Below are 26,414 nucleotides of genomic sequence, written 5' to 3' on the forward strand. Positions count from 1 at the left end.
GGAGAAGCTGAGACACAGCATAAAAATGGGCCTGTGAGGTATACTCAGGGGGAACTCAGGTGAACTAATTTCACTGAAACTCATGGTGGGTGGGGAAATGGACAAATGACCACATGATAGGCAGCCTTTATGCCTTGCCAAGGTAACCAGAATTTATTCACAGAGTAAAGGGAAGCCACTGGTGAGTCTTAAAAAGGAAGCAACCAGGTTACTATTTTGAAACATTGCCTCAGCAATACTATGTAAGATGGTTTGGAAACAGGATAATTACCGGTTATGAGGTTATTTCAGTAGATTAGGACAGACGTGGGTAAGGCCTGAACTAAAAAGTAATGGCAATGGAGAGGATACGGTAGATTCAAAATATTTAAGGATTTGGAACTTATAGGATGTGGGGACCATTTGAGATGCAGAAGGGGTGGGAAGGAGGAACCAAGGAGGAGTCCATGCTTCTGGTTTGTGTGGCTTGGTGTTGGTTGTTAACATGTACCCAGACACTTGACTCACAATTCAATGCTCTAAATACAATATAATTGTGTCCATTGGTTGAATTTTATCCATTGAAGAGGTTAAACATTAGCATGAAACAACAGTACTATATATAAAATAGTCAACAGGGACCTACTGTATAGCACAGGGAACTCTACTCAATATTCTGTAATAACCTATATGGGAAAAGAATCTGAAAAATAATTGATATATGTATATGAATAACTGAATCACTTTGCTGTACACCTGAAACTAACACAACATTGTAAATCGATTATACTCCAATATAAAATAAAAATTAAATTAAAAAAAAAGAATGAAACAACAGTTCCTATGAGATGTGTGCACATGTTATTAGGGAAGACAGGCTGGCTGTCCCCAACAGGATCAAAACAGCTCCACCAGAGAGCATCACCTTGGGAGATATTGTTGAACAAGTTCTGGCTCTTTGTCTAAAGGGATCAAGACTAGATCCATCCTTTAGGACTTCACTAACAATAAAAAAGATCTGAGAAATGGAAATATTAATCATATGGTCAATTGCTTTATTTATAAAAAGAAATCTAAACGCTGGCCATTGTATTTTCTTTGTGTAGCATGTCAACAGGGGAAAGCCAACAGATGAAAAGAGATTTTGATTAAAGGGTATTAGATCTATAATTATATCTATATAGACTTAATATTTAATGGCATCAGGTTAGAAAAGTCCCCGTGTATCTCTGTTAATGATAATGAGGTGTATGTCACATTCTTGCTATTTTGGGGTAAATTAACCTCTTCAATCATAAGCATCCTAGCTGGCTCACAGTGCTACCTCTTCGAAATAAAACTGAACATCTCTCCAGCATTGTATCTTGTTGACTTTTTATTTTAAGTTTTGGGAGAATGATCTTTCTTCCAAGCTCTTGGGAAACAACATTATAGTTATATAATGTTCTAATAATATCCTCTTCTTTGACACAGATAATTTATACATTTTTATAGTAGAACATCTTTTAGAATTGAGCTAATATAAGGGTCAAATCATGTCCTTTCCTACAAAAATGTATTCCATGCAAGGTTTTATCTATAAAGCAGCTAATATTCCTATCTGAAGACAGCAGTTCTATATCCGACTCCGAACTGTTCTGGAACTTCTATTAGTTGAGTCTGATTTTTCAGGAATTTGTGGCACCTCTAAAAACTGTAAAGACCAACCGTTGACAAATATCCTTAATTTCTTCAAATTTCCTTTTCCTAACTTCATATCTGCTCTCTGCTTCACATTTCATATCAATAATAGAGCCTATTGCACATTCTAATCATTCTGGGGAAAAGGTCATGTGCCTGCTGCTTCAGCAAATTTATTATTAAATGAAGAAGGGACCACTTGTTATCAGATGACTTCAACATACGTTTATGTTTAAATTTAATATTTTCTTCCTTTATGATAGGACTTAGTAGTTTTTGAAATGTGGTCATCTGCTGTGCAGAGATCGCCCTCTACAGAGATGAATGCTTGAGAATAGAAGATGTTTTCTGCTGAATTAGACTGGATGATTTTGTAAGGTCAAATCCCCCAGGGAAGTATGGAAGAAACGCTTTGGACACCCCATGAAAGAGAAGGCTGGCAATAACATACAAGTGTCTACTATTTTTAATAGTTGTTGAGGCCAGTGGAGACATTTTTATACTGTTTAAATTTCCTTCTTTTCCTTTGCAAGGTACATTTTTTTTTCATTTTATAAGATTTGGTACTTGTGTACAGCATTTGAAAAACAACAGATAAAAATATCTTTATTTAAGTAACACAGAGATAGCCACTATTTTATCTCTTGGTATATTTTCTTTAAATGTTTGACTTTATTTATTACCTTTAAAGCATCATTGCTATCATATTTGTATACACTTTTGTAATTTAAATGTTAATAGTATCTGTCATTTTTTCTGACTGTAAATGTCAAGAAAAAAAGTCACAATGATCCTACTACATATGGGTAACACGTAAATATTTGGTTATATTTCTTAGGTTTTTTTACATACATACATATACACCTTATATACCATGCCCCTCTCTGGATCTCCTTATTCCCTAGGACACCATTTTTTGAAGCAATAAAGTATTTTTTAATTAAGGAATGCACATTAGTTTTTTTAACATCTTTATTGGAGTACAATTTAAACATAATGCTATTGCACACACAGACTACAATATAGTGTAAACATAACTTTTATATGCACTGGAAAACAGAAAAATTTTGTGACTTGCTTTATTGTGATATTTGCTTTGTTGCTGTGGTCCAGGGCAGGGGTCCCCAACCCCTGGGCTGTGGAGCGGTACCGGTGCGCGGCCTGTTAGGAACCAGGCTGCACAGCAGGAGGTGAGTGGCAGATGAGCCAGTGACGCTTCATCTGCCACTCTCCATCACTCCCATTACTGCCTGAACCATCCCTCCCCCAACCCTGGTCTGTGGAAAAATTGTCTTCCACAAAACCGATCCCTGGTGCCTAAAAGTTTGGGGACCATTAGTCTAGAGTATCTCTGAGATATGTATTTAATCATCTACCAATAACTCAAGTAAAATGAGGACAGAGTACTGATTTAGCAATGTGAAGGTCATAAGTGATGATAATAAGAGGAGTATTTGGGGGGCAAAAATCTAGATGGAATAGATTCAGAGTAAAATGAAAACAGAATAATTTTTGGTAATAGGTATTTCCTCTTTCAAGGAAATTTACTATAAAATGAAGCAGAGAATTGGGACAGTATCTGGAGAAGGATGTGAGGTCAAAGGGGAGATATTGGAGATAATAGATTATCTTTTTTCTACCCTAAATCACTTTTCCTAACTGCAAATAAAAATCAAATAACTTTTTGGGTCACATCTATAATATAACTGGCTGTTTCTTACAGCCTTACTGTCTCTAAATTAGAAGCACCCTACTGAAGCTAGCTTTCTCTTCCCATGTTGTGGTATTACTCCTAGTTTTTCTTTCTCTTCCATATTCTACATCGGTCTGTTGCTTTTACTGGAACTGTTAATATATCATTTTAACCAGATCATCTTATCTTCACTTTCCTTTAATTCCTTCCTGAAAAGGACTTTCTCTAATTAATGTAGTCATCATAAAAAACTTTTCCAACACTTTTCCCTCTCCTATTATAGATTTCTAAATAAATGCAACTTCTCCATTGATATAAAATTCATTTCCAGTTCATATTTCCCTATAGTTGAATTACTACAAATAGAGCCTGGGATTAATGGTATTTGAACCCGAAGCTTCCATGTCATGTGGTCCTTTGTTCATTGAGATGCTCAGAGCAAACTTTCCTCTTTAGGCCACTGCACTTTCTTTTTCTGCAGAGTATTAGTTTCCTCTCCTTTTATTTCCCCCCATTTTCTCATAACCTGGCATTTTTCTTCATGTTTCCAATTCATTATTTCTTCTATTGGTATGTAAAAACCACTCCAAAACTTAGTGTCTTAAAACAGAAATAATTATTTACTGTCTCTCACTGTTCCTGTGGCTCAAGAGTTGGGAATAGCTTGGCTGGGTGGTTCTGGCTCAGGACTCCTTTGAGGTTGCAGTCAGACTGTCATTTCAAAGGGATGCTCTTGAAGCCTCTTTGTCACTTGTCTGGAGTCTGAATTGGGAAGCCTTGAACAGCTGGGATTTCTTGAACATAGATTTTGTCCCTATGTAGTTTCTCCACGTGGTCTCTTGAGAAGAGTAACTTCAGGATAGCCAGGCTTCTTACATGCCAGTTCCGGGTTCCTGCTGCACGTGTCCTGAGAGAGTCAGATGGAAGCCATGATGGCCTTTCATGAGTTTGCTTCTGAAATCATGCAGCCTCACTCCCTCTGCATCCTATTGGTCCAGGCAGTTACAAAGTTCTGCTTAGTTTCCAGGGGAGAAAACACAGATGCCCACCTCCTGATGGAGGAATGTCAAGGCAGCTGTGTAAAAACAGCATGTGGAATTGGAAATATATTGATGCAGCCATCTCAGAAATGTAATCTGAAAGCTGATCTCGTTTCTTTTCAAATCTTGTTCCTCCTTCTAATTATTGCCTTATGCTTCAACATACTCTCCATTCGTGAATGATTTTCTTATTTTCTTTATTCTCCTGGCTTCACTTCCTTGCCTCTCACCCCGAAGCTAATGCTAAGGAATTTTTTTCACACTTTTTAGTACCCTCAGATGCCTTCTACTTGTGCTCCCAAAACACACTAAACATGTCAATCTCCAAATCAAATGATCTTTGCTTCTGCACTACTGAATCTTTCTGGAGAAAACTACATTACTGTGTTTTCTGGCATCATCATCATCATTATTATTAATTTTCATTCTCAACCAAAGTTTTTGACACTGCCAAGCAGTACTCTTTGTCAATTAGTTAAAAATATTCCCCATTCATTCTGAATAAATATGGTAAGCCCAGAGTAGAAATGGCTTGTGTTTCGTCCAGCACATCATCCATAGAGGTTTCATGAAGAGGTTTATGTGGAAGAAGCAAGCCAAAGAATTCTCTTTGTAGTACCAGTCACTAGAAATGTTTATTTCATAAGGAAGAATATTGCTATGTTCAGATGTATGAAACAAATTTAGATTGATGTAGCCACTTGTTGATTGTTGCTTTTGTTGCTTGTGCTTTTGGGATCATATCCAAAAAACTATTGCCAAAACCAATGTCAAGGAGCTTCTTTCCTAATTTTCTTCTGGGATTTTTATGGTTTCAGATCTTATATTTACATCTTTAATTCATTTTGAGTTAATCTTTGTGAGTGGTATAAGATAGGAGTTCAATTTCATTTTTCTGCCTGTGGTTATCCAGTTTCTCAACACTACTTGTTGAAGAAACTATCTCTTCCCCATTGAGTATTCTTGGCAAATATCAGCTGAGACATTTTTACTTCTTTACTGTGTAATAATTGAAATTCACTCATGCAGATGTATCAGCATTGCCCACTTTAAAAAGTCACTAGGGGGGCTTCCCTGGTGGTGCAGTGGTTGAGAGTCCAGCTGCCAATGCAGGGGACATGGGTTCGTGCCCCTGTCTGGGAAGATCCCACGTGCCATGGAGCAGCTGGGCCCATGAGCCATGGCCACTGAGCCTGTGCGTCCGAAGCCTGTGCTCCACAATGGGAGAGGCCACAACAATGAGAGGCCCGCATACCGCAAAAAAAAAAAGTCACTAGTACTAAAAGTAGGATTTTACTCTTGTCAAACCTTTTTTGGCTCCTAATACCTACCCTCCTTTGTAAAATAAATTACTTTGAAATCCTAAAAAAAAAAAAAATCAGTTGACTGTACATGTGTGGATTTCTGAACTCTCTATTCTGTTCCAATGATCTGTGTGTCTGTTACTATGTCAGTACTGTATTGTTTTGATTACTATAGCTTTGTAATATAGTTTGAAATCAGGAAATGTGATGTCTCCAGTTTCGCTCTTCAGAATTGCTTTCACTATCCAGGGTCTTTTTTGTTTCCATACAAATTTTAGGATTTTTTTTTTTTTCTATTTCTCTGAAAAAAATCAATGGAACTTTGATAGGGATTGCATTGACTCTATAGATGGTTTGGGGGTAGTATGAACATTTTAACAATATTAATTCTTAATTCATGATTACATACATCTTTCCATTTGTTTGTGCCTCCTTCAATGTCTTTTATCAAAGTCTTGAACATTTTATGGTACGTATCTTTCACTTCCTTGGTAAGTTTAGTCCTAATATTTTATTGTTTTCGATGTTGTAAATGGGATAATTTTCTTTATTTCTTTTTCAGATGTTCTGCTGTTAGTGCATACAAACACAACTGATTTCTATATGTTGATTTTGTATCCTGCAACTTTACTGAATTGATTGATTGGTTCCAACAGTTTTTACTTTGAATCTTTAGGATTTTATAAGCTCCTATCATCTGCAAATAATGACAATTTGATGTCTTCCTTTTCAATTTGGATGCCTTTTATTTCTTTTTTTAAAATTTTATTGGAGATGATTTACAATGTTGTGCTAGTTTCTGCTGTACAGCAAAGTGAATCAGTTATATATATATATATATACATATATCCACTCTTTTTTAGATTCTTACCCCATATAGGTCATTACAGAGTATTGAGAAGAGTTCCCTGTGCTATACAGTAGGTCTCTATTAGTTATCTATTTTCTATATCGTAATGTGTATATGTCAACCCCAATTTCCCAATTTATCCCTCCCCCTCCCTACTTGCTTTCTCCCCTGGGAACCATAAGTTTGTTTTCTACATCTGTGACTCTATTTCTGTTTAGTAAATAAGTTCATTTGTACCATTTTATTAGATTCCACATACAAGTGATATCATATGATATTTGTCTTTCTCTGTCTGACTTACTTCACTCACTATGACACTCTCTGAATCCATACATGTTGCTGCAAATGGCATTTCGCTCTTTTATATGGCTGAGTATTATTCCATTGTATAGGATGTACCACATCTTCTTTATCCATTCCTCTGTCGATGGACATTTAGGTTGCTTTCATGTCCTAGCTATTGTAAATAGTGCTGCAATGAATATAGGGGTGCATGTATCATTTCAAATTATGTTTTTCTCTGGATATATGCCCAGGAGTGGGATTGCAGGATCATATGGTAGCTCTATTTTTAGTTTTTTTTAAAGAACCTCCATAATGTTCTCCATAATGGCTGTACAAATTTACATTCCCACTAATAGAGTAGGAGGGTTCCCTTTTTCCACACCCTCTCCAGCACTTAACTGTTTGTAGATTTATTTTTATTGAAGCATAGTTGATTTAAGAGATTATCATGCTAAGTGAAGTCAGAAATAAAAGAATGTTTGTAGATTTTTTGATGATGGCCATTTTGACCAGTGTGAGGTGATACCTCATTGTAGTTTTGATTTGCATTTCTCTAATAATTAGTGATGCTGAGCGTCTTTTCATGTGCTCTTTTGCCACCTCTATGTCTTCTTTAGAGAAATGTCTATTTAGATCTTCCACCTATTTTTTTATTGGGTTGTTTTTTTTTTGATATTGAGCTGCATGAGCTGTTTGTATATTTTGGAGATTAATCCCTTGTTGCTTCATTTGTGGATGCCTTTTATTTCTTTATTTTTACTGATTGCTCTGGCTAGGACTTCAAGTACTATGTTGAACAAGAGTGGTGAGAGTGGGCATCCTTGTCTTGCTCCTAACCTTAGAGGAAAAGGTTTCAACTTTTCACCATTGACTATCACTTATGGGTTTCTCATATATGGCATTTATTACACTGAGGATTTTTATCATGAAAGGATGTAATGTTTTACAAATGCTTTTTCTATTTTATTGCTCAGCCCATTTCTTCTCATCTTTATTTTCCTCTGTTTTCAGATCTTAGTTTAATTGTAATTTTACTTTAAGTAATTTTAAAAAATTATCTTCCTGTATAATATTCAACTGGACTCTTTAAAATGTCCCAAAATGATTTGCTTTGGTTTGATCCATTCTGGATTTGGGACCCACAGACTCCTGACTTCTGCTCCTGCCTAGTCTGCTCCTAGTCTGCTCCTGACTTCTGCTCCTGCCTAGTCAGGAAATTCAAGAAGGTCTGAGGGACTACAGGCTTGGGGTACTGAAATCGGATGTTGAATTTCAATTGACAGCAGGGTAGCCTCTTGATAAATAACAGCCCAAGTGTAGGCTGTACCACAAAAGAGCCTCTAAGACTTGGGCCTGGGGCAGGTTTTGATGTGAAACACCCCTGGATGATCCTATCATAAGAGAAGAAAATGTGGCTTGCTCTTTCCTATTTACAGTAGACACACCCACACTCACAGCCTCACCTTCACAAACACACACTGGAAAATTGAGTGGGAGAGAAGAGAATCCTCATTAATCGTGCTTGTAGAGTACGGCCACCACAAGCAAGGGAGCCTCTGGCAGAGCAAGCTGTGGTGGTCCAGGTGGGGGCAGAGTCGTGACTGTCAGACTAGCATATTGGCAGCAATGTTTGGATGCACAAGGCAACATATGCCAGACGGAGGGAGTGGGGGTCATTGACTGAGGATAAAAGAGGAGAGCTCACAGCGTGAAAGTCCACCTAAGTTTGCTTCGTCCATGAACACAGTCAGAAGAAGCATGGTAAGAAGGGGAGGACAATTTCACAAATGCATTTAAAGCACCACTGCTACCGGAACGGCACCACATTTGTTAAAGTTGATGGTGGCTCAGATCCATTGTAAATAGAATTAAACATGAATGTGACCTTTTTTCCCCTCCAAATATTCATCTAGATATTAAATCTAATGTGTATTTTCCAGCCCTATTGCCACTGCCTTGGTTTAGATCCAATCATTATTCTTCAGGATGAGTAGTTCCATAAAAACCTATCTGCGAATTAAACTTACAATGTCTGGCTCTCAAATTCTTCAGCTACAGGGCTATTCAGATACTCTCCAGAATCCAAATCTAATCATATCACTCCTTGGGCTAGAATTCCTAAATTGTTCTCCATTACATAACACAAGTTTCCAGTTTCCTTGAATATTATACAAAGCTTTTATTATCCACCCCTTCCCACCTATTTACCGCCATTTCCTGCCATGGGCTCCTTTTTCCCTTTAAATTATGTGCAATTCCCTGAAGGTTTCATGCTGTTCCACCACATCTACTCCATTGTGGATTTGTCCCTTTTGCCCAGAACACCTTCCTCAGCTGTGCCTTCAAATGCCAGCAAAGCCTTTTCCTTCCAAAGCCTCCTTTCTCTAGAGAGAGCCAATATTTCATCCTAACACCTAGAACCTGAAAAGTGATTTTTTTTTTTTTTTGACCATGCCACCTGGCTTGTGTGATCTTAGTTCCTGGACCAGGGATCGAACCTGGGCCACAGCAGTGAAAGCACTGAGTCCTAACCACTGGACCGCCAGAGAATTCCCTGAAAAGTGATGTTTCAACTTTGTTTACATTCTTTCTCCCAGACATGTTAACTTCAGGGAGCGGGGATTGAATGTTTTTCATTTGTACATCCCTTCTTAGAACAGTATTCAGGTAAGTAGTAACTGAATCTTTTTTCCTTCCTGAACAATGTGTCATATTGCTCCTAACACTTTTCAGAATTGAGCGAAATAAAGTACAATGTTGGATAGGAGTTCTTTATCTACTGGTTTATCGATGAAGGTTTATTGAGTGCCTACCTCTTATGAGGGACTGCTCAGCCCAGGGACTGTCACACAAATCTTACGATATCGCCCAGTTCCTGCCTTCAGATATCTTATGTGCTAATAGGAAAGAAAATGCCTAAATCAAAAGACCCAAACCTACCATTTATTTTATCTATCTATCTATCTACACACACAAACACACACACACACACACACACATTAGAATAAGAGAACACAGTTCCACCGGGGATAAAATAAGGATGGATTTTAATTTAACTGGAGAAAAAAAAAGACTGCATATCCAACAGAAAACTCTCTAAAGGTATTGCTTCCTGTCATAGGAATTGATATGCAAAGGAGAGTGGTGAGTTTTGTAAGTTCTTCTAGTTATCTTCTAATTATCTCCAGTTAGTTTCTAAAAGGCCATTTGGAAGTATATTTGTAGGTAAGCCCAAATTAACACTATCTGGTGGTGGCAGGATTAGTTTTGCTTTGGCTTATAACTTTTTCATTATCAAATATTATTAGCTGAAAATTTGTAACTAGGAAAGTACCCATAAATCTTGATAAGAACCTGGAATGCAGCTATGTTAACCAGAAAAGAACAGACCCGTATACTTCAACTCTCATGAAACTGAGATTATGTTGACATTTCTGCAAATAAGAAGCCCAAAAAAGACAACGGTTTAAATGAATGCTGCCCATTCCAGGCCTAGAGGCTCACAGATAACAAATAATCTCAAGACATAATGGAGTCAAGGCTAAAACATACATGAACAGTTGACCCCTGAGGGCCCCACGTAACATTTCAGTGGCCAAATGCCAGTCAAGACCAGCTGAATCAGAATAACTGAGTGTCAACCAACTAAAATGGTGCATCAGGGTGGTGTCAGGGAGCTGCATTGTTAACAAGAATCTCAGGGGATTCTGAAGCAGAAAGCCTGGCCACAATAATTTTAACTTGGTAACAAAAGATAATCAAATGCTTCAGCCATTTAAAAACACTCTAGTAAATCATTCACAGAAAGCCCAGCTTCTTTAAGCATCACTACCTTGATATACGCTCTAAGACCACCTGCTTGAAAAATAAACACCAACATGATTGGATCAGGTGTCTTGCTGTATGAATGACATGCTTCACACCAGCTAAAATCTTAGGGCAGGAGCACTGAATTGTGCAACTATTTGTTGGTGACCTTGTTTGGGCATAGCTATACAAAATAATGATATTTATTTAAAATTCTGTATTTAAAGCCTATTTAGATGGTAGTAGTTGGAAAGCGGTTTCAGTGATCTATTCTGCATACTCCTAGTGGCAACATGATTTTGCCACATGTATGTAAAATATTGGGTTTTACTCTGTGCTCTGTAACAGGGAAAGGGATCCTATATTCTATTAGATGTAAATGTTGTATTAAACTAAATTTTTCAAATATTTAAAGGAGGAGGAAGAACTCACTAACATGCCATTGCATTGGAAAATCTTGTGAGGGGACCATCTACCAGATCCTGACTCAACAAAATATTCATCTTCAGAGCCAGTAAAGCATCAGTAGCAGCCTTACCTGTAGTCTTTGATAGGAAGGGAGGTGGTTTTGTTTTTTGAACAAACTGCATTCAGGGCTGATTTAACCTGCATTGAGTTGCTGATGGGTAACAAGTGTGAAAAAATCTCCTACAACAATACTAGAATGCTATCAAGTTTTTTTTTTTAACATCTTTATTGGACTATAATTGCTTTACAATGCTGTGTTAGTTTCTGCTTTATAACAAAGTGAATCAGTTATACATATGTTCCTATATCTCTTCCCTCTTGTGTCTCCCTCCCTCCCACCCTCCCTATCCCACACCTCTAGGTGGTCACAAAGCACCGAGCTGATCTCCCTGTGCTATGCGGCTGCTTCCCACTAGCTATCTATTTCACGTTTGGTAGTGTATATATGTCCATGCCACTCTCTCACTTTGTCACAGCTTACCCTTCCCCTCCCCATATCCTCAAGTCCATTCTCTACTAGGTCTATGTCTTTATTCATGTCTTACCCCTAGGTTCTTCATGACATTTTTGTTTTCTTAGATTCCATATATATGTGTTAGCGTATGGTATTTGTTTTTCTCTTTCTGACTTACTTCACTCTGTATGACAGACTCTAGGTCCATCCACCTCAATACAAATAACTCCACTTCGTTTCTTTTTATGGTTGAGTAATATTCCATTGTATATATGTGCCACATCTTCTTTATCCATTCATCTGGTGATGAACACTTAGGTTGCTTCCATCACCTGGCTATTATAGAGCTGCAATGAACATTTTGGTACATGACTCTTTTTGAATTATGGTTTTCTCAGGGTATATGCCCAGTAGTGGGATTGCTGAGTCATATGGTAGTTCTATTTGTAGTTTTTGAAGGAACCTCCATACTGTTCTCCATAGTGGCTGTACCAATTCACACTCCCACCGGCAGTGCAAGAGTGTTCCCTTTTCTCCACACCCTCTCCAGCATCTATTGTTTCTAGATTTTTTGATGATGGCCATTCTGACTGGTGAGAGATGATATCTCATTGTAGTTTTGATTTGCATTTCTCTAATGATTAGTGATATTGAGCATTCTTTCATGTGTTTGTTGGCAATCTGTATATCTTCTTTGGAGAAATGTCTATTTAGGTCTTCTGCCCATTTTTGGATTGGGTTGTTTATTTATTTTTTTGTTTGTTTGTTTGTTTTGTTTTTTTCAGTACGCGGGCCTCTCATTGTTATGGTCTCTCCCGTTGCAGAGCACAGGCTCCGGACACGCAGGCCCAGCAGCCATGGCTCACGGGCCTACCCGCTCCGTGGCATGTGGGATCTTCCCAGACCGGGACACGAACCCGTGTCCCCTGCATTGGCAGGTGGACTCTTAACCACTGCACCACAAGGGAAGCCCCCTATTTTTTTGTTATTGAGCTGCATGAGCTGCTTGTAAATTTTGGAGATTAATCCTTTGTCAGTTGCTTCATTTGAAAATATTTTCTCCCATTCTGAGGGTTTTCTTTTCATCTTGTTTATGGTTTCCTTTGCTGTGCAAAACGTTTTAAGTTTCATTAGGTTCCATTTGTTTATTTTTGTTTTTATTTCCATTTCTCTAGGAGGTGGTAAAAAGGGATCTTGCTGTGATTTATGTCATAGAGTGTTCTGCCTATGTTTTCTTCTAAGAGTTTGATAGTTTCTGACCTTACATTTAGGTCTTTAATACATTTTGAGCTTATTTTTGTGTATGGTGTTAGGAAGTTCTAATCACATACTTTTACATGTACCTGTCCAGTTTTCCCAACACCACTTATTGAAGAGGCTGTCCTTTCTCCACTGTACATTCCTGCCTCCTTTATCAAAGATAAGCTGACCATATGTGCATGGGTTTATCTCTGGGCTTTCTATCCTCTTCCATTGATCTATCTTTCTGTTTTTGTGCCAGTACCATACTGTGTTGATTACTGTAGCTTTGTAGTATAGTCTGAAGTCAGGGAGCCTGATTCCTCCAGCTCTGTTTTTCGTTCTAAAGATTGCTTTGTCTGTTCGGGGTCTTATGTGTTTCAATACAAATTGTGAATTTTTTTGTTCTAGTTCTGTGAAAAATGCTAGTGGTAGTTTTATAGGGATTGAATTGAATCTGTAGATTGCTTTGGGTAGTAGGGTCATTTTCACAATACTGATTCTTCCAATCCAAGAACATGGTATATCTCTCCATCTATTTGTATCATCTTTAATTTCTTTCATCAGTGTCTTATAATTTTCTGCATACAGATCTTTTGTCTCCTTAGGTAGGTTTATTCCTAGATATTTTATTCTTTTTGTTGCAATGGGAAATGGGAGTGTTTTCTTGATTTCACTTTCAGATTTTTCATCATTAATGTATAGGAATGCCAGAGATTTCTGTGCATTAATTTTGTATCCTGCTACTTTACCAAATTCATTGATTAGCTCTAGTAGTTTTCTGGTAGCATCTTTAGGATTCTCTATGTATAGTATCATGTCATCTGCAAACAGTGACAGCTTTACTTCTTCTTTTCCAATTTGGATTCCTTTTATTTCCTTTTCTTCTCTGATTGTTGTGGCTAAAACTTCCAAAACTATGTTGAATAAGAGTGGTGAGAGTGGGCAACCTTGTCTTGTTCCTGATCTTAGTGAAAATGCTTTCAGTTTTTCACCATTGAGGACAATGTTGGGTGTGGGTTTGTCATATATGGCCTTTATTATGTTGAGGAAAGTTCCCTCTATGCCTACTTTCTGCAGGGATTTTATCATACATGAGTGTTGAATTTTGTCGAAAGCTTTCTCTGCATCTATTGAGATGATCATATGGTTTTTCTCCTTCAATTTGTTAATATGGTGTATCACGTTGATTGATTTGCATATATTGAAGAATCCTTGCATTCCTGGAATAAACCCCACTTGATCATGGTGTATGATCCTTTTAACGTGCTGTTTGATCCTGTTTGCTAGTATTTTGTTGAGGATTTTTGCATATATGTTCATCAGTGATATTGGCCTGTAGTTTTCTTTTTTTGTGACATCTTTGTCTGGTTTTGTTATCACGGTGATGGTGGCCTAGTAGAATGAGTTTGGGAGTGTTCCTCCCCCTACTATATTTTGGAAGAGTTTGAGAAGGATAGGTGTTAGCTCTTCTGTAAATGTTTGATAGAACTTGCTTGTGAAGCCATCTGGTCCTGGGCTTTGGTTTGTTGGAAAATTTTTAATCACAGTTTCAATTTCAGTGCTTGTGATTGGTCTGTTCATGTTTTCTATTTCTTCCTGATTCAGTCTTGGCAGGTTGTGCATTTCTAAGAATTTGTCCATTTCTTCCAGGCTGTCCATTTTATTGGCATAGAGTTGCTTGCAGTAATCTCATGATCTTTTGTATTTCTGCAGTGTCAGTTGTTACTTCTCCTTTTTCATTTCTAATTCTATTGATTTGAGTCTTCTCCCTTTCTTTCTTGATGATTCTGGCTAGTGGTTTATCGATTTTGTTTATCTTCTCAAAGAACCAGCTTTTAGTTTTATTGATCTTTTCTATCATTTCCTTCATTTCTTTTTCATTTATTTCTGATCTGATCTTTATGATTTCTTTCCTTCTGCTAACTTTGCAGTTTTTTTGTTCTTCTTTCTCTAATTGCATTAGGTACAAGGTTAGGTTGTTTATTTGAGATGTTTCCTATTTCTTAAGGTAGGATTGTATTGCTCTAAACTTCACTCTTAGAACTGCTTTTGCTGCATCCCATAGGTTTTGGGTCATCACGTCTCCATTGTCATTTGTTTCTAGGTATTTTTTGATTTCCTCTTTGATTTCTTCAGTAGTCACTTCATTATTAAGTAGTGTATTTTTTAGCCTCCATGTGTTTGTATTTTTTATAGATGTTTTCCTGTAATTGATATCTAGTCTCATAGCGTTGTGGTCGGAAAAGATACTTGATACAATTTCAGTTTTCTTAAATTTACCAAGGCTTGATTTGTGACCCAAGATATGATCTCTCCTGGAGAATGTTCCATGAGGACTTGAGAAAAATGTGTATTCTGTTGTTTTTGGATGGAATGTCCTATAAATATCAGTTAAGTCCATTTTGTTTAATGTATCATTTAAAGCTTGTGTTTCCTTATTTATTTTCATTTTGGATGATCTGTCCATTGGTGAAAGTGGGGTGTTAAAGTCGCCTACTATGAATGTGTTACTGTTGATTTCCCCTTTTATGGCTGCTAGTATTTGCCTTATGTATTGAGGTGCTCCTATGTTGGGTGCATAAATATTACAATTGTTATATCTTCTTCTTGGATCAATCCCTTGATCATTTTGTAGTGTCCTTCTTTGTCTCTTGTAGTATTTATTTTAAAATCTATTTTGTCTGATATGAGAATTGTTACTCCAACTTTCTTTTGGTTTCCATTTGCATGGAATATCTTTTTCCATACCCTCACTTTCAGTCTGTATGTGTCCCTAGATCTGAAGTGGGTCTCTTTTAGACAGCATATATATGGGTCTTGTTTTTGTATCCATTCAGCCAGTCTGTTTCTTTTGGTGGGAGCATTTAGTCCATTTACATTTAAGGTAATTATCGATATGTATGTTCCTATTCCCATTTTCTTAATTGTTTGGGTTCCTTATTGTAGGTCTTTTCATTCTCTTGTGTTTCTTGCCTAGGGAAGTTCCTCTAGCATTTGTTATAAAGCTTGTTTGGTGTTGCTGAACTCTCTCAGCTTTTCCTTGTCTGTAAAGTTTTTACTTTCTCTATCAAATCTGAATGAGATCCTTGCTGGGTAAAATAAGCTTGGTTGTAGGTTTTTCTCCTTCATCAATTTAAATATGTCCTGCCACTCCCTTCTGGCTTGCAGAGTTTCTGCTGAAAGATCAGCTGTTAACCTTATGGGGATTCCCTTGTGTGTTATTTGCTGTTTTTCTCTTGCTGCTTTTAATATGTTTAGAATGCTATTAAGTTTTGAACCACAGATTTCTGCTAATTGAATGAGGAAACAATTTTGTCTTTCTCAATCTTCTGAATTCCACCTTCTCACTCCATTCCAGTAATGTGTAAAATAAGTCATTATAAGAGCACCCTTTAGGGTCAAGAAGGTAAGGAAAAAATGTCCCCTTTCAACAAGAGGAGAATAACAACTAGGGAGTAATAGTTGAAACAAAATAATCAGATTATATCAGTAAAACAAAACAAAATGAAACAGGGTTTCCAGATACTTCCTTATAATAATACATCCTAAAGACCTAGACTATATTTTCACATGAGGAAGGTAAGTTTTGAGAATTGGCAGATGCAAGGGAAGATGCATAATTTATAAAGAGAAAAGTACAGTTTTTGAATAAAAACATTTTAATTAATTAAGTCAGTTCTTAAAAGCCAAAACATTGGACAGAGCACATGGAGAATACTTTCCTTAGAGTAGGACAGAATGCAACATGATTAGCTTTATAATCAGATGAAGGGTGTGCTGTTGCCTTGTCATTACACAGAGGATGGTAATGTAAGTTTCACTATGACAACAGCTCAGTGGGAGGAACGAAGGACAGGATTTAGAAAGTAAAGCATCCCAGCCACAGATGCATTTGAAAAGGATAACCTACTATTTTTAAAAGACAATAAATAAGGAAATTATTCATAGCTAGCTCAGTAGAAAATAAGATGACCCAAACACATGGTGATAAGGGAAGATTGGACAAGGAGAAGGAAGAGTGGAGATGATTTGCAAGATCAAATTAAGCAAATTTATACAGTCTTAATAGGCATTTCTAAATAATGAAATTATTTTCAGAACAGCTTCTGACGCAGGAGGAAAAACAATAAGGGCTCATGATAGCAGAGACAGGGTAAAGAAGGTGATGTAATTAATGCCATGGCCCACTTTCCACTGCAGATGTAAATCTTTGGAGTGCAATCCCCAGTGAGAGAGGAGTAGCTGCCTAGCAACTGAACTCAATAGGCTTTTATGCCTTTTTTTACTCATTTATTCTCAAAGCTTTAGGGCAGCAGACTCTCTTTTATAAAAACAGTCATGATCTTCATCAGGGAAAAAAGTAAGAATTTTTTTTTAAGTAAATAATGTCTCCTAAAAGAGAACCCTCCTACAATGTTGGTGGGAGGGTAAATTGGTGCAGTCACTATGGAAAACAGTATGGAGGTTCCTCAGAAAACTAAAAATAGAGTTGTCATACAATCCAGCAATCCCACTGCTGGACATATATCCAGACAAAACTATGATTCAAAAAGATACAAGCACCCTTATGTTCATAGCAACATTGTTTACAATAGCCAAGACATGGAAACAACTTAAATGTCCATCAACAGATGAATGGATAAAGAAGACATGGTACATCTATACAATGGAATATTAGCCATAAAAAAAGAATGAAATAATGCCATTTGCAACAACATGGATAGACCTAGAGATTATCATACTAAGTGAAGTAATGTCAGAAAGAGAAAGACAAATACATAAGATATCACTTTTATGTGGAATCTAAAGTATGGCACAAATGAATTTACTTATGAAACAGAAACAGACTCACAGACATAGAGAACAGACTAATGGTTGTAAAGGGGGAGGAGGGAAAGGAGAGGGATGGACTGGGAGTTTGGTGTTATTAGATGCAAACTGTCACATATAGAATGGATAAACAACAAGATCCTACTGTATACCACAGAGAACTATATTCAATATCCTGGGATAAACCATAATGGAAAATAATATGAAAAAGAATGTATATATGTGTATAAGTGAGTCACTTTGCTGTATGGCAGAAATTAACACAACACTGTAAGTCAACTATACTTCAAAAAAATAATAAAAATTTGGATTTTCTACCAAAAAAAAATGTCTCCTAATGACAGCAGTACCACCTGGGGTCTTAATTTTCTTTGAGTGGGGAAGAAGGTAAGTCCAGGATGAGACAGATGAACTGGGATAAAATATAAGGATAAAGAGTCCAGTCGTCCCTTTGGGGTTGAGGAGCAAGGTTGTCGTGGAAATCTAAGTGTGAGATGAAAAGATGGATAAGCAATTGTTGGCTCAGAATATGATGAGGGTTTTGCATTTCAGTGGAGGATCTATTGTCTTAGGAGACAGTAAGTTTCAAGGTGGAGCCTGTGATCTGCACTATGCGGGACTGTGGGAGGGATTTGAAGAAGTGTGGAAACCAAGCTTTTCACATTAAGGAGAACAGGAAATGTGAAGCTGGATTCCTGGATGCATCACCCACACAGATCCAAGTGTTAATGTGTATGAGTGAAGGGAAGAGAGATCAAGAGGCAGACAAGGCAGCAACAGAGGGAGGTTCACAGGGATGAAGCTCTCCAAGGGACTAGATTTCGCTTACAGGTGGAAGGGGAGTCATCTGGGCCTAGGATTGGTGCAAAAGACAGTTCTGGTGCCACCTCCCCCTTCAGTGGTGGTAGGAGAATGGGAATCAATGCTGCCAACCTTAATATGTGGTTTAGTTTTGGTAAAAAAAAAAGGCATGGGTGGTGTAGACACTGAAAATATAGGGCATTGATTGTTCACAGTGGAAAGGGAGTTTCTATGGAAAGAACTGGGACAACATGGAATAAAAGAATGAGCTGGGGAAATAATTTCCATGCAATTATTATTAATTCATTGATTCAAGAGATATTTATCAGGGGACTTCTCTGTGGCAGGCACTGTTCCAGGAACCAGTGATATAGCCGTAAAAAACACAGAGAATGTCTGTGGCTTCAAGGACTTTAGATTCTTATTGATTATTTTAAAGGCAATTTACAGATAGTTTACAGACTTCTTTTCACTTGTCCCAAACTGGTATAACTATATGAGTGCTAGTAAAATAAATCAATGAACAAACAAATAATAAATGAAAGAAAGAAAGAGGAAAGGAAGGAAGGAAGAAAAAGAAAGAAAGAAAGGAAGGAAGGAAGGAAGGAAGGAAGGAATTACAAAGGAAGAAACAAAGAAAAAATAATAGTCTTAGGTAAAAGCCTGTCTAGAATAGCAGGGAAATGAAACCTGTATATTTGTAAGAGTGAGGAAAACTAGCCACCAAACTAAAAGGTATAAGTTAAGAGAGGGGTAAGCTAGATGAAGAAGGGAACTCTTTAAAAGCCTGGAATATAAAACTAATATACTTCGTGAAATACTCTCAGACCAAATAACTCAGTGAGATTATCTCTCTGCCTATCTATCTATCTATCAACTATTTATCTATCTATCTATCTATCTATCTATCTATATACAATTGACCCTTGAACAATGCTGGGGTTAGGGGTGCCCACCCTCACGCAGTAGGAAATCTGCATATAACTTTATAGTGGGTCTTCTGTATCTACAACTGTAGAATTTACTATTAAAAACTCCTGGTATAAATGGACCTGTATACCTCGAATCCGTGTCGTTCAAGGTCAATTTTATATATATATACACACACATATATATACTTATATGTATATAAAATATATGTAAAATATACATTCTTAAATTTATTATTGAACTTAAAATAGTCCTAAAAATTTTAAATATAACGACCAAGAAAAAAATTGCCTAATTATGTAAATGCCATGTTTACTAGTCTAATACTACATTAAAAATCACAATGTCATCATTTCCTCTAAGTCAAAGCAAGATCTACTGTATATATCACTCAGTTATACATATACATGCATATATGCATGTATATGTGTTGATAATACTCTAAAATGACCATTTTTCCTATTCCTTAATGGATATTGTACATGACCTAGACACAGCTTTATAAACAAGTTCCACTCTGTCCACTTGAACTGTATAAGGGGAGCTTCCAAATCTGTGCCCTTGTGAAAGGGAACAGCACTTCTTTCTGGAGATGCACATCTGCAATAAATTAATCTTCATGTTGCCATGGTCTGCTGAGGATTTCCCAATCTCACAAATATTTTGTTTGTACTATTCTCCCTTTGAGTTAACATATTAAATCAAACATTGGTAAATTAATTAGAAATTGATTACTTAATAAACAACCGTGTTTTTTGTTTGTTTTAAATTGAGTTTTATGTTTCTGCCATTGTACAGGGGCCAAACCAATGAAAAGTAATGGAAGAGATGTTTTGTTTCCAAAGGTGGCAGCAGCAGCACCTGCTCAGGTGTACATCCCTAGTGACCTGCTATGGCCTTGGCCTGAGAGTCAGCGAGGTTAGCTGAGGCAGCGAGCTTAGCTGAGGCTTGAAAAGGGAGCTAACACATATCCAGAAGACCACAGATACACAGATATTGGAGACCAAAAATGCGGTTTTGGGGGATGTAAAATTGTAAATATTTGTATATATAGAAATGTAAAGGTTTTTTTTCTTTTTTCTTGAGCTTTGCTTCATTTGTTCTCAAATGAGTCACTTGCCACTGATTCACTTCAGGAGATGACCCAAGACAAGAATCAAACCTATTTACCTGTTGGCTAGGGCTGGGCTGGAGAAGGCCAGGGAGGTCTGTAGGGCATGGCAGGCGGTGGGGGGAGGTGGGCCCTGCTTGGTTAGGGTGGGCCTGAGGGAAGGACAGCAGTTGGATAATGGGACAGCAGCATCAGAAGGGCAAGGCCCAAGAGGCGCTTCGAGAACTTTCCTCTGTTACTTCCTTCCCATTCCTGGCCACTGACCCCGATGAAAGTGAAGCTGAGTGACCTCTCTTCATGACTCTGGGGGGAGGTTTGGCCAAGCACCTGGTCTGTGAAATGGATCAGTCAAAGCAAAAACCCTCGCTGCTAGAACAGCTGGTCTTTCCTGGGATTTCATCCTGAAAGTTTCACTTTATGTTTTGAAACCGCCCCACATTCAAATCTTATTTCCCTGGAAGGAGCCAAGCATTGACCTTCCCCAGTTTCTATGGCTCCATTTCGATCAAAGTTAGAAACAACAGTGCTGAATAAAAATGGATTTTTAAATTAAAATCCTTAGCTGTTGATTCCACAATTTATCAGAATCATTAGGTGAATGGAAAGCAGAAAATATACATTTTAAAATTTATCAGTGAACTTAAAATAGTCCTAAAAGTTTAGATACAATGACCAAGAAAAAAATTGCTTATTTATGCAAATGCTGTACTTATTATTCTAATAACAAACTGAAAACCAGAAGGTCATCATTTCCTCTAAGTCAAAACAAGACTAAGTAAATCTCTTAACTCAGATAAAACTCCTAAATTTAATGCTCTATGTAGGCAGTTTTACATAATTTTTATGAAATATTTATTAATCCTAACCATCTTTATTATAGTATCTGCTCTTAAAAACAACATTAAAAACCTTTTATATCATGATTTTCCCTGGTTATATAAACTTATTGGGAAAAATATTTTGGTCATTAAGTCCTGCACCAGAGGGCTTAATTCAATTCTTAACTGCAAAGATTTGACACTAGTTATGAGTGAATATCCAACTTATCTAGTGAACAACAGCAAGATTTTTCATACAATAGAGAGGGCAGTGTGAATGTGATTATAGAATTCTCGGTATGGTTTTTACTTTAAAACTACCTAAGCAGCATCCTTCAGGGTAGTTGGTGTGCAATCGCGTTGGATTGGATAAGAAATTTCATCTTGCAGACACAGTAAATCAGGCATAAAGAACTTTAAATGTATAAAATAACTGTTAAACAAGTGACATGATGTTACACATGTGGCATACAACAATTATAGAAATACATTTCATGAAAAACTTAAAAGGCATTCTGACTCGAAAACTTACAAAGAAATTTTGAGATCATAGAAATACGTGGCAAGAGGGTGGGAGTAATTTTCTCCCTCTTTAATGTAATAGTTCTCTAGAAAACAATCCCCTTTGAATTTGGGGAGATAACAGTGTTTTTCATGCCTTTGCACTTCACTTTCTATGTGCATAAGATAATAGAATAGACTTAAATTAACAATATTTTTTGTTTACATATATTGTCTCTAAAAAAAATCTATAATTTTGCTTCATGCCATTTGAAAGCTAATTGCACATAACCTAATAGAATTTACTCTTTTTTGACTTGTAACTTGTAGGAAAATCTTCTGTTGTAAAATTAATTGGAATTGAAAAGTTTTCTAAATTATAATGACTTCCCAGATTGTTTTTGAAATGCATTTGATTATTATTATTTATATCAAATGTAAAACATCTATTATTACACTAGCATTAAAATAGTAATAGCCCTCTTCACAATTTGTGTCCAAAAGTATCTATGAGGTTTGTCATTCTGACATTGTCATTCAGGTTTATGTATATTCAGATTACATTTTATAAGCATATTTTCCTTTATCTTCATTAAAACAATGTACACTGGTAGTGAAGCTCAATATCATTGTGCCTGACAGTTTTGCAATTAACTTATCAATGATTTATAACAGTTATTTAATACCTAAGAAATGTTCCAAGCCTTGGAGAATTTAGAAGACATTTTCCTCAGAAATTGAGAATTACCTTTTTGCCAAGAATGAATGAATTCGAATATCAACATTATCATAGGTTTGTAGAAATTCAGAAATAATGAACTTCAAATGGATTCTATATTAGGTAAAATTATTATCACACTCTTATTGATAACAAAATTTCAGTAAAATTAATGACATTTTACATTCAATCTGTGAAATATAGCAAAACAAGAGAGATATATATTCTATGTGTAGCATCAAACAGTCACAACACACTGCTTTCAGAAGAAGTCTTCTAATTTGTGTTATTAGCACGTAAGTAGTTGACCCTTTGTTCCATAAGACTGGCAGGTTTTGGGAACACCTGTTTCTTTCCCATTTGCCCTATGATGGTCAGTACTAAATCCAGACCTCTTAGGAGGATTCTTGTATCAACAAGTTGACAGCAGTGTGCCTGGGCTGTTATTCCATTCCCACAGTTTCTTGTAAGGACTGGTGTGTGTTTGCTTTTTCCTTCTGGGAAATGCTCATTCTTGGCAACTGTCTGCTTCTACAAACTTAGGTTTTTGTAAGGGTAAATAAAACTGGAGATTTGAAGGTTTTAGTTAGAAACTCAGGGACTTCCCTGGTGGTCCGGTGGTTAAGACTTCGCCTTCCAACGCAGGGGGTGAGGGTTTGACCCCAGGTCGGGGAGCTAAGATCCCACATGCCTCGGGGTCAAAAAACCAAAACATAAAACAGAAGCAATATTGTAATAAACTCAATAAAGGCTTTTTAAAAAAATGGTCCACATCAAAAAAATCTTAAAAAAAAAAAAAAAGAAAGAAACTCAAATCATCCAAGTAGCCATAAAGCACGCCAGGGCTCTAAAACCTGTCTTCTTCCAAACTGCACTTGTAACACAGGGGCACTATTTCATAAAGCATTACCTCTTTGAGTGAGATAATGCTGAGTGACTTTCAACATTGGTACTTAGCCTCTTCTTTCTGACCTCCAATCAGGTTGACAGTAGTGATGACGGTGGTCCCTGCTGTAGATACCTAGGCAGTAAAATACTTTATTTCATATGGGCTAGTATGTCAGTGCCAGGTGGTAGTCTCTGGAGCAGTGGTTCTCAAATTTTAAGGCCCTTCAGAATCACCTGTAGGGCTTGTGAACACACAGATTCCTGTGTACCACCCCAAAGTTTCTGATTTGGCAAATCTGGGATAGGGTGAAGATCTGCATGTCTAATAAGTTCTCAGGTGATGCTGAATCTGATGGCTCAGGAAGCACACTTTGAAAATCATTGATTTAGAGCAAAGCAATTCTGACTTCTGAGTCTGTTCTTCACAAAATCACACAACTACTGCCTCTCTGAGCCTCTCTCTCTGTCTCTCAAGCTCTAGCTCTCACTTTCTTGCTCTCTCTCTCTCAATCTCTCTTCTTAAATGACAAATAACTAGATATATTAGGATCTGAAACATTTAGCTCTTACTCTGATCTCAGAATTGCTGATTCGGCAAATTACTTAGCTACTAAGGCATATGATCAATATTATTTGACATTATCCTCATTCTCAAACTAAAGTGCTAGCGTCCATAGCAATGTGAAAATCACAACTCTTCTATCATGCAGCATAAATAAGAAAAAAAGTTCTCAGATGTACAAAGGGGAGAAAGCAGAGAGTTACAATACTTTGCTTTCATTGATATTGTTCTGATAATTAGCAATATAATTTCAATAAACCTCATATTTGAGGGTAGTTTTTGCTTTGAGTCGTAAGAAGCACAAAGTAATCCCCGGTTCTAAGGCACAAAAACCATTTGTGGATAATTTGGTTATATTCTTTCTGAAAGTGATGAGTTGGAAAAAAAAAAAGTAAGAAAAGAGCAAGATAATTTTTATATTCTATGAAAATCTTTCTTAAATATTCTGCATATCTTTTGTTTCAATAAAATAAGAATGCCTGCTACTATACTATAAGAAGAAGAGCAACTTTCCATGAACATCTCTTTTACTTTTAAAGTGACTATTTGAATCAGAATAATTTTGCAGAGAAGCAAATTGAAAATATCCGGGCTTCCCTGGTGGCGCAGTGGTTGAGAGTCCGCCTGCCGATGCAGGGGACACGGGTTCGTGCCCAGGTCCGGGAAGATCCCACATGCCGCGGAGCGGCTGGGCCCGTGAGCCATGGCCGCTGAGCCTGCGCGTCCGGAGCCTGTGCACCGCGGGAGTGGCCACAACAGTGAGAGGCCCGCGTACAGCAAAAAAAAAAAAAAAAAAAAGAAAGAAAGAAAGAAAAAAAGAAAATATTCAGTACTTTGAAGCCCAGATCTTACATTTGTATGGAACGTACTGCACTCCTGTTCATTTGTGTGTGAGTAAGAGCAAACCCCTCCCTTCTCCTAGTCACCTGGCTCTCAGTCACAGGCCCAGGTAGAATTCACTAACATCAATAGAGTCACTGTAATTAAATAGAAACAAAAAAGTGCAACCTCCCTGTCCATGTCATGGTGAGGACCACCATCATTGGTTGCTTCCTGCTCTGAGTCTGAATCATCTCCCAGAATGCCTTGCTGCTCTGCAGCCTCTACCAACAGGTCCCCCTCAGTGGACTGGAGCTGTCTTGAAGGCACATTCACACCCTAGCACCTAGCACGGTGGGTGCTTTCTGGGAGGTGTTTGATAGATGCTTACAAAACGTAAATAAATGCAAATATTTACCATCAAATCTCCATGGCATTACCCTGTCCAATATGGGACCCAGATATGATTTGGTATTCTACTACCCTTTTTCTTTGTAAATTGAATTCTTAATTTCATCTAGCAAGGCCAGTTACCTCATTTTTATTGGTTAGAAGAATACAATAATGGGATATCTTAGTCTTAAATGTTGAAATCTTTCCTTAGAGATGGAAATTGTGTGTTTATAGTTACTCCACAGTTTTTACCTGAATACAGAGTCTTATTGGCCATATGCTGAAATGATAAATGTTAGCAATGGTAAGGTTACAAACCCAAGAAAACTGTGTAAATGAGTTATAAAATTAATGGAAAATAAAGTTGAATAGTATACATGTTTTTATAGTTCTGAAAGATAGCTTTTGAGTTGTCTAACATAATGTTATTTTGTATATAAATATACTCTCAAATGTCACACCATAATGACACTCTTTAGTGATTTTTTTAAAACTATAATGTCAACTAACATATCTCTTGTTAATCCAGAGTTAGTAATTGCTACTACTTTTAGTAGCCAAAAGAAAACCAAAGGATAAGTTTGGGCAACTTTTAGCCACCAATTTGAAGGTAAGATTAAAATAACAATTAGAATTGGAAATGCTCGTACATTTAATTGACACAAATCCTAATACACGAAGCTAAAAGTGAAACAGCCTGAAAATAAGTTCAGTGGAAGTTTCAACTTCTAACATATCTCAATCAAAAGTTAAGAAATGATTTTAAACTGACTTTATTTCCAAAGAGCAAGAGATCATTTTCTTTTTAAAAAAAAAATGGGTCCACAAAGTAATAAAATTTCTGTGTACAGAGATTTAAAAAAAGGAGAGTGGTACTCAGGCATCCCTGTCCTAGGCATCAATCTTCTACCAGTTTTGGAGTGGCCCCGCACCGTTGGCCGCTGGGAGTGTGCTAACGCTCGTGAGCACGACCTGCTCGGACAGTTTTGATATGTTATCAATGTTGCTGATCTGGGTGGTCAGGGACTTTCGGCTCTCAGTGCTCGTCCGTCCCCGGGCCAGCGGATCCTCCTGGCGGTGATGAACTCCAAGGCAACAGCAAGAAAATGCAGCTTTAAATTCCTCTCGAAATTTTCCTGGCAAACCAGGGAGAATGAAAGGAAAAGGAATTCAGTATGTTTTAACCAATCATGAATAAAATACAACGGACTGGCTCCTATTTTGGAAAAGGAAATTGGTTA

The 26,414-nt window shown here is 37.1% G+C and overlaps 1 protein-coding gene across 2 annotated transcripts in view; it reads right to left on the reverse strand.

Annotated features, from left to right (window-relative positions):
* Positions 1-23,489: 23,489 nt before the first annotated feature.
* HCRTR2 (hypocretin receptor 2) overlaps positions 23,490-26,414 on the reverse strand; it is a 122,248-nt gene continuing 119,323 nt past the window's right edge. Inside the window, exons 7-8 of one of the 2 annotated variants that reach the window (XM_027126787.1) lie at positions 26,084-26,309; positions 23,490-23,532 (exon numbers count right to left, since the gene is read on the reverse strand). In XM_027126787.1, coding sequence (XP_026982588.1) covers positions 23,490-23,532; positions 26,084-26,309 — 269 coding nt within the window. Of the gene's footprint in view, positions 23,533-25,804; positions 26,310-26,414 lie in introns of those variants that run through there. The other variant, XM_027126788.1, reaches the window with a different exon arrangement.

Source organism: Aethalodelphis obliquidens, unplaced genomic scaffold (genome assembly GCF_003676395.1).
Source record: "Aethalodelphis obliquidens isolate GAN/ISIS:26980383/991018 unplaced genomic scaffold, ASM367639v1 scaffold31, whole genome shotgun sequence".
Taxonomy (NCBI): domain Eukaryota; kingdom Metazoa; phylum Chordata; class Mammalia; order Artiodactyla; family Delphinidae; genus Aethalodelphis; species Aethalodelphis obliquidens.